The 12,444-nt window shown below is 48.6% G+C and overlaps 2 protein-coding genes across 3 annotated transcripts in view; one reads left to right on the forward strand and one right to left on the reverse strand.

Moving 5' to 3' along the window:
- Positions 1–2,922: 2,922 nt before the first annotated feature.
- On the forward strand, positions 2,923–11,271 carry LOC118505794 (anosmin-1). The gene is made up of 5 exons (XM_036042127.1): positions 2,923–4,066; positions 8,002–8,154; positions 8,261–8,816; positions 8,936–9,153; positions 9,225–11,271. Exons 2-5 carry the CDS (start codon positions 8,002–8,004, stop codon positions 9,897–9,899), a joined length of 1,602 nt encoding a protein of 533 aa, XP_035898020.1. The 5' UTR covers positions 2,923–4,066; the 3' UTR covers positions 9,900–11,271.
- Positions 11,004–12,444, reverse strand: part of LOC118505791 — a 5,523-nt gene continuing 4,082 nt past the window's right edge. For both annotated transcript variants that reach the window (XM_036042125.1, XM_036042124.1), the window contains exons 5-7: positions 11,953–12,444; positions 11,720–11,849; positions 11,004–11,645 (exon numbers count right to left, since the gene is read on the reverse strand). The exon at positions 11,953–12,444 is cut by the window's right edge and continues 1,722 nt beyond it. In XM_036042125.1, coding sequence (XP_035898018.1) covers positions 11,619–11,645; positions 11,720–11,849; positions 11,953–12,444 — 649 coding nt within the window. In that variant the 3' untranslated portion in view covers positions 11,004–11,618. The remainder of the gene's footprint in view (positions 11,646–11,719; positions 11,850–11,952) is intronic.

The raw sequence follows: 12,444 nt of genomic DNA on the forward strand, positions 1-12,444 counted from the left end.
ATTCCAGGTCGGGTTGCGACCTCAATATCGGACGAGAAAGACAGAACCGAACGCGCGTGTCAGGTTATGATGTTTGAAGCCTGGATGCAACGATTGATTTAGCCGGTGGCCATTCGTTCCACATCAAACACTTGCACCGAGTTTCAAACGCGCAGTGGAACATTTGATGTGCTCCGTGACCGTTTTACCCTTGCCAACCGTAACTCATTCATCGCAGTTGGGGATAACATTTGCGACCGATTTCAATGTAGCCGTCGACCGGTCGCCACACAAGACCACCGTTTTCCATTTCTGCAAATGAATGATGATTCACGGTTAAGCAAACAGAAACTGCATTTGCATCTGGTGAAGTTCATTACCATCGTATAAGGTAAGGTACCCGGTGTGCGTACCTTGTCCGCGAGTGTGACCAAGGATTGGGATTTACTGATCAGGAAACAGCCCGAAGTCCGTGCATGTTTATGGTTTGTTTAGTTTTAATAGCGCTTCGTACAGGTAGGTCGTATGGGTCGACTTGCTGGCCGTGTCGTTCGTTTTATTATTTAGAGAATAAATTAAGAAAAGAATTAAAAATCGTTTTTAATATTATTTGAGTAAATTAAGTTTTTGATTTCTAAATTCTTTTTGCGACTATCTTAAAAATACATGGCTGCAACTCAGTAAAGTTGCAGCTGCAACAAACGTGGGCAGTCCTGACTAATTCTGCGGCTAAGGCCCTGGGTGCCGGACACAAGTACATGGCCAAGATTTGTGTACAATCCTTTGTCGACAGGCAGGAATAAATAATAAAGACAAAGGGAGGGAAGTTTTCCTTGGTAAAAAAAAATAAAAAAGAGGAAAAAACTAGCTGGCCAGCGACCCTGGCGTCAAACCGATGGGCCGTTTTCTATCGCTCGTAAGGATGAAGTCACTTTTCCCGGTGGGGTTTCGTATTGGAATGGGGCCGAATAGAGGGGGGGGGGGGGGGGAAGGGCACGAGTTGCTGTGGTTGATTTATTCGTCTTGACGTAACGTTTCAGTAACCGCAGTGCTACTAACGTATAGCCGTTTTTGCTGTTCCGGCACATCGACAGCGACCCCGTATGTCGCTAGGAAAAGGTAACTTTCGTTCGCATTGATTTCTGGTTTTTGTGAGCCCCTGGCAGGCGATCGGGTAATACGCGTAATGTTGCGCGGCGTCCGGTGATGATAATGCGTTTAATAAATGCACCCACAGACACGCGTACATGACTTCGGTTGGTTTCGGTGGTGGAAACTTGTTCCACTAGTGAATATGTGTTATTATTTTATGTTCGAAAATTATCGCCATTATTAGCTGGACATTAGCAACGCTCAAGGTCCGAGCATATGTTGCACCGGCTAGGTCCCTAACTAGTCTCTCCCTCTCCCCCTCTCTGCCTGTGTCGATGATTAACCGCTAACCGCAAAACGTCAATCAATAGAAGCAGTAGTATCAATCAACTAATACCCTAACTATTTTATTTATTACACAGGTAAGCTGTCGGTTAAATTTGAGTCTAAAATATTTCTAATACCGTTTCGCGAACGAAACGGGACACCCGCGGCCGAGCGGCTCGACAAATCGACAGCTTCAATCGGTGCTAGAAAGTGATACACACGCGATTTAAAACATGCAACGGAGGACATCCGTCACAATCAGGCGGCCACGATGCAGGTAAAACATGGACAAGGGGACGCCTGCGTGGACACCAGGCACTGCTGCCGTGAGTGTGTCATTTGTCAAGCATCAACTGGATCGGAAAAACGGTTGTGTGCGCCTGCAACGAGTTTACGGCTGCGCATTAGTGTGTGGCGGTCTGCACCTGTGCCGCCGGTGCAGAGCCCGCCAGCCAAGAAGTTGTTCCAATCGATCCTTCATCAATCAATCGGCGCTGTCCTGGGGCACGGGTAATTGTGGCTGCGCTGCTGCTGCTGTCAGAATTTGTCAATCCAGATGGCAAAACAGATTGGACGGTGAGCGGGCGTAATCGATTCCTAGGTACTGAGGAGGTGCAGTTGAGTTACTTACTTTAGTGCAGCTTAATTATTTTGTAACAAGAATATGCGACATCACCACGATGCTTCTTGTGTGTGAGCACATTTTTCTTGACGCGCTTCGCAAAAATACCTCTCCGTCTCCAGACGTGGGACAGACAGTAATTAAATCGCTGTAAAAAGATACTGCCTAGACTCTGCATTTTACGATTTCGTCTAATTCTAAGCAGGAGTTTTGCAAACCACTTGAAAACTTCCGGAAGGTGGAGCCATCGTAGCGGAGACTGTCTTGCTACTTGAGGAGCAGTCTAGACGAATGTAGACTGACAATCGAAATTATAGTCACTTTAGTTTCTTTTTTCAAAGTATGTTTATGAGCACACGTTTTATGTTGTGAACCTTCAACTAAAAAATTCTACTCTATTCCGAATACTACACGTAGAAACGTGGATAAACACGCACGATCACGTATCACTGGATGATGATGATGATGATGCTGATCGGCGCCAACAAAACAGAGAAGGTGAGACAGATAAAGCGAGCAACAGCATAGAATAGAGAGGCGCAGGCGGTGGTGAGCATTAGAACGAGAGACAGGCGAAAGAGCGTGAGAGTGCGCTTGCACCGACACGCTCTCGTTTCGCGAGGTGTGTAAAAATGAAACCGATCAGTGGGAAAATTTGACTATTTTAAAACATTAAATTTACATCAAATGACTATTTTATTAAGGGAAATATTACAGTATCTATTTGGTTTCATCAAGTTAATCAACGTATCATTTTTTTTAGACAAAAGTAAGCAAGAATTGTGCGCAAACAGGGGGAGAATGCATGAATCCGGTTTCATATTTACCCACCCGGCGCATACGGAGCGCCGACGGGCTCGCCATCGCATGCACACAGTTGCCAAGCCAGCATTGGAGCTGCACGCACAAAAAGGCTTCATTCTGCCATCGACATCGTGGCCTCGCGGTTGTGTGTCCGTCCGTCTGCACGCGGTTGTTGTTGTTGTTGTAACAGTGCCACCCGTTTGAGAGGTTGGTTGTGTGCGGTATCGCCGAAAGCCTTCTTCCACCGTGGGGTGTAATTCCTGCGCGATGGATAATTAGGTGTCGGTTGCAGACGACGGCCGATAAGGATCGGAAGCGGGCGGGTTTCTTTCTTTCGAGAGCCCAAAGTGCGGAAGTGTCGAGTGCATTCGAGATGAACCCACCAAAGTTCGGGTGGCTTGTGTGGTGCCCCACAGTGAATGGATTCACGGCTCATCATCATGGCCAATCTTAAACGTGAGACGGTGCTCGGTATCAAGCACGGATAGTGTGACATTGCAATCGAGCGCTGATCCCTCGATGCAGCAGTATTAGCACAGCGAAGAGAAAACCCCCGTTGGAAGTGCATGTGCATGGGGGGTGTGTGTGTGTGCGTGTGGTGAACCAACAGAAACGGCCATCCCGGGTCCTTGTTTGAAAGTGTGTAAAGTGTGTGTCCTCTTCAGGGCAGATTGCTATAAACAAAAAGCCACCACGTTAATTGCAGTGTGTACTTACGGTCGTTTCGAAGTGTTTTGCCTTGCGTTCCGAGACCACCGGGGACCGGACCTGCATACTTTCTACGCTGGTGCTGGCGGCCGCCCGTTTACGCAACCCATAAACGATAAACTGCGCTCGGTCGTGAAAGCAGTCGGCGGGTGAGTGATGCCGTTGAAAAGTGCATGCCCGTGAGGATCGATCGAGATGCACGCGCGTGTGTGTGAACCTACGAGTCATGTAGTGTCGATTTATTGAAGAATTGAAGAATCGTTCCCTTAAGTGCTTCCTGATTCCCTGATGGTGGGTAAATAGTGGGGAAAAAAAAAGAAAAATCGCAGCGCAACGTGTTGTGTGCGTCTCCAGTTTTCAGTGGGGCGAGAATCCACAATTCGCTCGGACCACACACACACGCGAAGGGGGCCGAAATTGCGGCTCCAATGCAATAGCATCAGCATCGAGCAGCGAAAAGCCGCGTTGCAGTGTTGTGCAGTGCAGTGCCCGTAAAGAAACCAACGAGAACGCCACCCGCCTCAGTAGGTCAAGGTAAGGACACATGGACTTTCTTTCACGCATCGTGGTCTCCCACGAGTAACGATGCGGCCTGGTTCTTCCATTCGCGCTGTACCCGCTGTACATTATTATTCTCTCCCGGGGTCGTCTTAAGACGGGGTACGATGATGAGATTCTTTCCGGCTCGTTCGTCTCGTTTTTTTGTTTTCTTCTGATTAATCCTGGGCGATCTTGGCTTGGCGATGTGATGACGGGAACGAAATTGTGTGATCGGTTCGTAGATTGGGAGCAGATGGAAATGGGGAGAAAAATCCACTATCGAACGTGATCGATGGTCAATTCAGTTAAAAGTATTCAAGCACTACGACTTACAGGGTGTTTCGAACTATATAATGGATCTTTCTGAATCACTCGATGGAATGGTACAATTCCGCTGAGAAATTTTGCAGCCATATAATGGAATCTTCCAAACAGTTGGGGGGATAATTTGCGAACCGATTGAGATTATTTTTCAATCAGCTGTGTACGAATTTAAATTTGTTAATGTTAATGAATCATTCATGGTCATAATTTTTCATTACCTTATTGAAGAATAATTATGTCCATCGCATTTTTAGCAGCTTCTCGCTGTTGCACACACACACACACACACACACACACACTAAAATCATAAGTAATGAGGTCCATTTTTTCCGATCCATCAATTTTTCATTTAATTGCGCCTGGTTTGTACATTCTCGACGTGAACCGTCCAGCTCCGGCTGTATGCTGTCGCACTTAATTTTATTTAATCGAAACAAATTAACACCCAGCAACGACACATGGGACTGGTTTCCCTTTTTTTTTGTGCTACCTCTGAATTTCAATCCGTTTCTTCTCACTTTAAACCGTTGACCCGCGAAACGCTATGTCATATTGTCGCAATGCATTGATTATTGGTAGGGCTCAGCTCCCAGCAATACCACTCCGCTCACACAGCACACACACACACACAAACACACGGTGTAATTGATGGCCACGCGCATAAATGAAATTAAAAACTGCAGTGGATTGCATTACACGGTATCGATCAACTTTCAAATTAACTTAAACATAAAATCCTCCATTCCATTGCCCCAGGCCGGCGGCCCGTTCGCGTGGTTCGCCGAGTGTGGCTGAGAAATGTGCAGAGACAGGTGAATTTTTAAACCCCTCGCTGTTGTTGCACTAAATTGTGCAACCAAACACACGTAAAGCAACATATCGTTTGTATGTGGACGAACCAAAAAAAAAAAATTAACAAAACAGAAACCTCCTCATCACTCACGAGCGCGCGGTGCGCGCTGGAATCTGACCAGTTATTTGTCCGTTTGCTTGTCAAAGGCTGCCCATACTTTGCCCGTAAAATGATATCGCGCTGACCACGCTCAAGGGCGTCGCAGATTCGTTGTGGGATAGCTTGTGGGAGCCGAAAGGCGTCCCAGACCATCCCGGACACCGTGGCGGCAACGAGCCCTTCGGTGCCCAACCAACGGCGGAATACCGAGTGGACACAAAACGTTGAAAATGAGGCTATTAAATTTAACCTTTTTACCGGTTCGCGACGGTCCGGTGGTTTGTCCGAGAAGCCTCCATGCCGTACGATTATTTATACATTTCATCCTGTGTTTTTGTGTGGTTTGTTTTTACAATTTATATGCAGTCGGATGCATTATTGCATGGTGCAGCAACACACCACTGTGCCGAGTGCAGCTAGGTGCCATACGTGGGGCCTTCTTGCTGGTCATGAACTTGGGTGCCAGAAAAAAAAAACCAAATGAAGTTGTACTGTTGAAGCCTCCATCATCCTTCCTCATTTCGGAGACTAAAACTCCGGTGACCGGTCTTCCTACTTAAGGTAGTTTATAGTCTTTCTCTAGTCATATGATACTGGAAATCCTTAACAGCAGACGTGTCAATCATATGGAGTTTCGGTCCATACAATAGTCCTTTCGAATCATCCTGGGGAATATTTCAAATAAACAGTGGAATATTGCAAGGAATATTGTTCCCGTTCAAATGTTGCTTATAGAATTTGGCCACGTATATAAACGATGCAACATCTTTCGATTTTACAGTTCGACAAGGTTGGACTCGAAAGGCTCGGCAGAATACCCATAGCTTATCTAAAAGTTCTTGTCGCTCTGCAAATCTCTCCCAATCCAAATTTCATTATATGATTTCAAATTCGAACCCCTGTTAGGCTCGAGGGCTCGATTCGTCCCACGAGACTTTTCAAAGGAATAATGAAACAATCGACCGCTGGGGAACGTTTCGGCAGCTTTTTCCAGTAGATAATTCCATCAATTCTGGAATTTTGAATTTTTTGGAAGAAAAAGTTTAATTATCAAGTAAAATTGTCTAAATTAGGATAAAACAAATCCTCTCGTGGTATACCCTTGGAGCCTCTTGGGGTAGGATCGCCAACAAACCAATGACTCTCCTTGACGATGAGTTTGATCTACGTTGACTGACGATAATAATCTCGCAATTTTAAGACGCGAACGAGATTTAGGTCGACTTAAGCGCTATAGTTATGGAAAGTATTACCTCTGAAAGCAAAGTATAGCGCCTACCAATCATTATCTCGCATACATGTTCTACTAATTCAACTTTTTCTTCTTCTTCCTTGGCACTACAACCTCGAGAGGTCTCGGCCTGCCATTTTTTGGCTTTCGGTGACTTGGTTATACCCGTAGCAAAGTAGTCAAGCCCTGCGTACGGGGAGGCGGTCTGGATGGGATTTGAACTCCGATCCTTCCATGCGAAGACCGGCGCCTCGTCCACCGGACCGCCCCAATTCACCTTTTTAGATGGAGAACACTTACTTCAAATAGCTTTATATTTCATTATACGACCATGCATATTCATTACTTTTCCATGCACATTCGCACTTTAAATTGCCCCTAACTGTATGCAGGATTCCATTGTATGATTGCAAAGTCCCACAAAGGGATTGAAATATCTCCCTAATGATTCAATAGTTTCATTCTATGGATTGAACCGAAAAACGGGAAAGATAATACCGCGAATCATCATGCTCTTTCCTGGACGTTTCGAAAGGATACTTTGCTTTCCAATCTTCAATAGAACCAGTGGCGGATCAACCTAGGAGCAGAACGAGCGGCCGTTCGGGGCCTCGTCGGTTAGGAAAGTCTATTCGGCGGGGGAAATCCTGTTGTTTCCCTCTAATATCACAATTAGAGGGGTCTCAACTGAAATTCTTCTCGGGGCCTCCAAATATCTTGACCCGCTACTGAATAGAACTGAACTCAAGACCAGCGAGATCAGTGATGTCAAACATTTTTTGCGAGTGAGACTCGCAAGCCCTATTGCATGCAACGCCACTCATTAGCGCGGATTCGCGCATATAGATACATCTTATTCCTACCATCAGTTTTACAATTATCTTTAACTGTAAAGGATCGACGGGAACTGTTGTTATTCTTTTACGATTGAGTGGCCCAAAAAGCCACTTTCGGCACATAAAAATCAAGTGGAAACAAAGAGTTGCCTAACATCCGAGTCGAGTCGAGTGGGGTGCTAGGTGGTCGCTACCGTTAAATTTGCCACCGATAATGGCTATCAAGATGCCATTCGTCATAATACAAAATTCGCCACCCTTCGCCAGCTTTTCCATGACTCTGCATGCAGGATTTCCCGTTACCGTTTGCGCAATCCTTCGCGGCACCCGAGCATAAACTTCGAAAGCCGACGCCAATTTGCTACACTTCACGGCCGTGCTGGGTGGTCAAGAAATGGGTCTCCCTGTGCACCTTTCTCCAGATGTTGGTATGCTCCAGCGCGTCTGTAACATTCATCTTCCCGATCGCACAAACATATCTTCGAATGCATTTCGTACATAACAGAACATCCAAATGAATGGGTGCCACGGAAGGATATGTTCTCTAATGTACTCGTTTTTCCCCCTTCCTCATTCCCCTTTGCAGATGCACCAAGGCAAAGCGAGTCTGCTAAAGCTAGCGATCGTTCAACACGTCTGCCTCTACCTACCATTGGTTGTGCTCGCCACTAGCATCGTCAGCATGAACGATAATCTACTGACCGCGAGGTGTCGTTCGAACTGTATCTACGACGAAAAAGTGAGTACGGCGGATACGCAATACGCAGCACGGCATCCCTCTTTACACCCTCAAACTCTCACTCTCCCTCCCTCTCTCTGTCTCTCGCTCTCTTTGCCCAAAACAGTGCTACAACGTGTGCATGATCAACTTTCTGGAAAACGCGACGTACAAAAAGTATGGCCACTGTCCACCGAAGCCACCCACCAAGCTGGATAGCCTGTGCCTCAACACCTGCGACGGGTTGGACTACAAGTGTCCCGGTGTGGAGAAGTGTTGCGAGCACTCGTGCGGCCACAGCTGCCAGAGTCCGTACGGGTTGGAGCGTGTGGCCGGCCTTCCACCCATACCGACGCACGTCCAGCTGGTGGAGATGGGCCGGTTCTACCGTACCGCCCAGATCCAGTGGGACATGAAGGTGGAGAGCGAGCAGAGCCCGACGTACTACATCACCGAGTCACGGTTTCACATCGGCACCACGTACGCGGAGCACAAGATGGAGAACGACTGGCAGATCCACGAGCCGGACATGGTCACGCAGTACAACCTGGGCACCGTGAAGCAGTACGTCGGTGGCATCAAGCTGAAGCCGGGCCGGTGGTATCAGGTACGGGTTGCCGCTGTCAACGGGATGGGTACGCGTGGCTACTCCACACCGTCACGGCCGTTTCAGCTAAGCAAAAGTACGTACAGTAAGACAGACATGGGAATTGCATACCTTTAGGCGCTTAGAATATAAGCAAAAGGCCACAGTTCTCCGTAGCGCGATCTAATCGTATCCCCTCCCTATCGCTCTTCTCAGGGCCAAATCCACCACAGCCACCGAAAGCTCTCACCGTCGGCTCGCTGGAGCTGACCGAAAACCGAACGTACACCTGCCGCGTGTCGTGGGATTTGCCACGGTCCGACCTTCCCGTGGAAAAGTACAAACTCAGCTGGAGCCTCTTCCTGAACTTTACCAGCAATCGCTCCAAAACGGACAACTCGTCACTGTTCAAGGAGATGGCTACGATCTCGGCCGTAAGTAAGATGCCGGCCCACCGGCCCTACCCCATGCGTCAGTGCCTTAATCGTTAACCTTCTCCCTGCAGCCTACCCGCCACTACGACATCCAGGGGCTTCTTCCGAACCGGTACTACTACCTACAGATACAAGCGATCAGTGTGTATGGCAAGCGGCGCCTCAAATCAGCTGCCAACCATCTGCTGGTGAACACGTCCTCTGTAACACCCGGACAGGACAAGGGTCAGCCGATCAATCTGGACAACCTGCTGATGGGTGATGCCGGCTATCGACGGCCCAAGGGTCAACCAAGCCTGAAAGAGGGTGTACATTCTTCACCCGCTTCAGCAACCGGCGGCAGCAGCAGCAGCAGCAGCAGCAGATCGCTCGGCAACGGGTTGCTACCGTCATCCGGTACGTTGCGGTACCAGTTTGCGCTACGAAAGTCGGGTCTTGCGGTACGGTTGAGCTGGTCCGAGCGAGGATACGGCCGGTATCGGTTGCACATGTGCCGCGGTACCCGCGAATGCTTAACGGTGGCTCGTGGATCGTCCAGCCCCAACAACCAGTGGCAGGACGTAGTGTTGCGACGGAATGCGTACGAGTTTGGCAAGCTGGAATTCAACACCCGGTATACGGCCGGCGTACGAATAGGGGGGCATCGGCGCAGCACGCCCGGCTATGACATTGTGCGATCGTTCGTCACTCCCAAGTGTGAAAAGTTTCGCGACCAAGAGCTGCTACCGGCAGGGTGTAACGTTTGAGGGGGGAGGGGGAGTAGCACACAAACACACAAACACACAGACACACACACACAGAGCTTATTACATGATTGCAATAGATTTTGTCCTTTTCTGTGTTCCCATGTTTTCCCATGTCGCCATCTTTGAATACCATAGATCAATTGAGCTGCCATCGTTAGATATTTAAGCTATGTTTTGTATTCTAAGAAAGATGTCTGGTTGAAGTAACTAAATATATGTGATTGTGATCGTGCAAGATGCGATCGCTCCATTAAGGAAGTTACCCATCCCGCACGGTATACTGCATTGCATTCGAAATTGGTTAGCAACACGGGTCTTTAGGACAATTAAAGTGCAACTTGGAATCTCCTTGGTGTCAGTCCTGCGTACGGGATTAAAATCGATGCACCTGGCAGGGCGGTCTTGGTTGGCTGAACTTCACAAGCTCTTCAGGAAATAAATCGTACTGTTCTATGGCAACTTCTCCACTCTAAATATCTGTCGCGACGGACGAAGCTGGGACTGTACAGAACATTTATAGTCCCAGTACTCACCCCAGTCCCAGTTTATAGTCGCAAGCCCTCTTAGCCGCGCGTTCGAGAGGAAGATGCTCAGAAGCATTTTTGGCCCCGTAAGTGTGTGGAAGGACAATGGAGGAGCCACTACAATGACGAGCTCTATGAGCTGTATGATGGTCTCACCATAGTGCAGCGCATTAGACTCGCCAGGCTCCGGTGGGCTGGTCACGTCATGAGAATGACACCGGACTACCCAGCCCGTAAAGTCCTTTTAGGCCGTCCACACAGACAGAGGAGGCGTTGTAGGCCCAAATTGAGATGGAGTGATCGCGTTGATGCGTCCGCCAGAACGGCCGGTATAGACAGACGACGGCGCTAAACCGTGAGCGGTATCGAGGATTGGCGCAGCAGGCCAAGACCGCAAAGCGATTGCAGCAGGAGGGATTCGATGGGAAACCGGTACGGTTGCTGAAGGACACACAGTAGACACCGTCCCTATCACACCGAGGACTCTTATGAGGATGCAGGACACATCCCGGCCATGCCGGACAGAACACATGATGAAAGGCTTCTTAAGCCATTAAATAAATTTAGCAAGCAAGTTGAATAGTTTGTTGCAGACGAACATACTGTGCCCTTTATTTATTACAATTTGTATATTTTACTTACACTTAAGCATCTTGACAATTTACTTTACTTCAGCTATAAGAACGCAGTGTACACAAAGAAGCGATTTCACATGCAATTCAATCGAACGTTCAATGCATCGGATTTTTGTTTGTTTGTTTGTTGTGCTTGTTTCGCAATCTCCCGCTTGCGATCTCACACATGCACGACGACGGTCGGTTGCTTGATGGGGTTGGGGGGCAACATAAATATTTTTACTCGTTTGTTCTAGTCTCTTCCCTGCCGTACAAGCACACCGTCGTCTATTCACGCTCAATAGCGATCCTTCTGGTTTCGGCTGCACAGTTGGCCATCACTAACCAAGTATTGCTAACAAGCGCAAATCAGTTACCCTTTGTTCCCTTAACTCCCGATGTCGTCCGTTCGGGAAATTTGGTTTCACGGCGCAGGTATGCTTTAACTTAATGCACAAAACGTGTAATATACCAACACATCCATTCGCAGTGAAAAAGCAGACGATTCGAAACACGATGCTGGAAACGTGCATCCGGTCCGGAAGTTCCACCCATTTTGTTCTAAATGCTCTAACCGAAGCCTAATAGTACGCACGGCGCGGATTATTCTGAAAGGCAACAGAAGATGTAGCTAACGAAACGCTCCAGGCTCGCCGGATGGACGGATCGCCCGTCAACTTACCAACGGATTCGGCCGAAAACGGTACGCCAGCATCATGCGCTTCCGGTACGCATCGTACTCGTTATCGTTGACCTCCGGATTGTCCGGAGCGATGATGCCCAGCCCCTGATTATTGTCGCGCTGTGCGGCCCTGTGGGGAAATAGAATGATAAGCAAACCGTTATCGCACATCCGCATGAATGGAAAGCGCACAACACCACCACCACCACCACCACCACCACCGCTGGACCTACTTATTGATGGGATCCACAATACCGCTCCCATCGGCCCCGAGGCCCTGGCCCTGCTTCCAGCCCAGCTTCTGCAGCATCTGGAAGCCGACGTTATCCTCGCGCAGCTTGTAGTCCTTGTAGTCGCTCAGGTTCGGCTGCCGGTTGTTCTTTTGCGCTTCGTACTTTTCCATAAACTTGCGCAGCTCCTCCGGTGGCAGAAAGTCGCCGATGTGGTGCTTGCCCTCCGATTGGCGCGTCAGCTCGTTGGCCCACTTTTGCGTCGCTTCCATCTCCTGCTGGCGCAGCTTGTGCTCCCAGGTGCCGCCGGTCGTATCCTCGTCCGAGTCGTACTCGTACTTAAACCGGCCGCTGCTCGCCAGCCGGTCAATCTCCTGCCGCTTGCGCAGCATGTCCTGGTACAGCAGGTTGATCTTGTAGTGGTCTTCCGCCTTCTGCCAGTCGTCCTCCGACAGGTTCGTGGTGCCAAAGTTTTGCCGTGCGTACGCGAGCAGC

The sequence above is a fragment of the Anopheles stephensi genome, chromosome 2, assembly GCF_013141755.1.
Source record: "Anopheles stephensi strain Indian chromosome 2, UCI_ANSTEP_V1.0, whole genome shotgun sequence".
Taxonomy (NCBI): domain Eukaryota; kingdom Metazoa; phylum Arthropoda; class Insecta; order Diptera; family Culicidae; genus Anopheles; species Anopheles stephensi.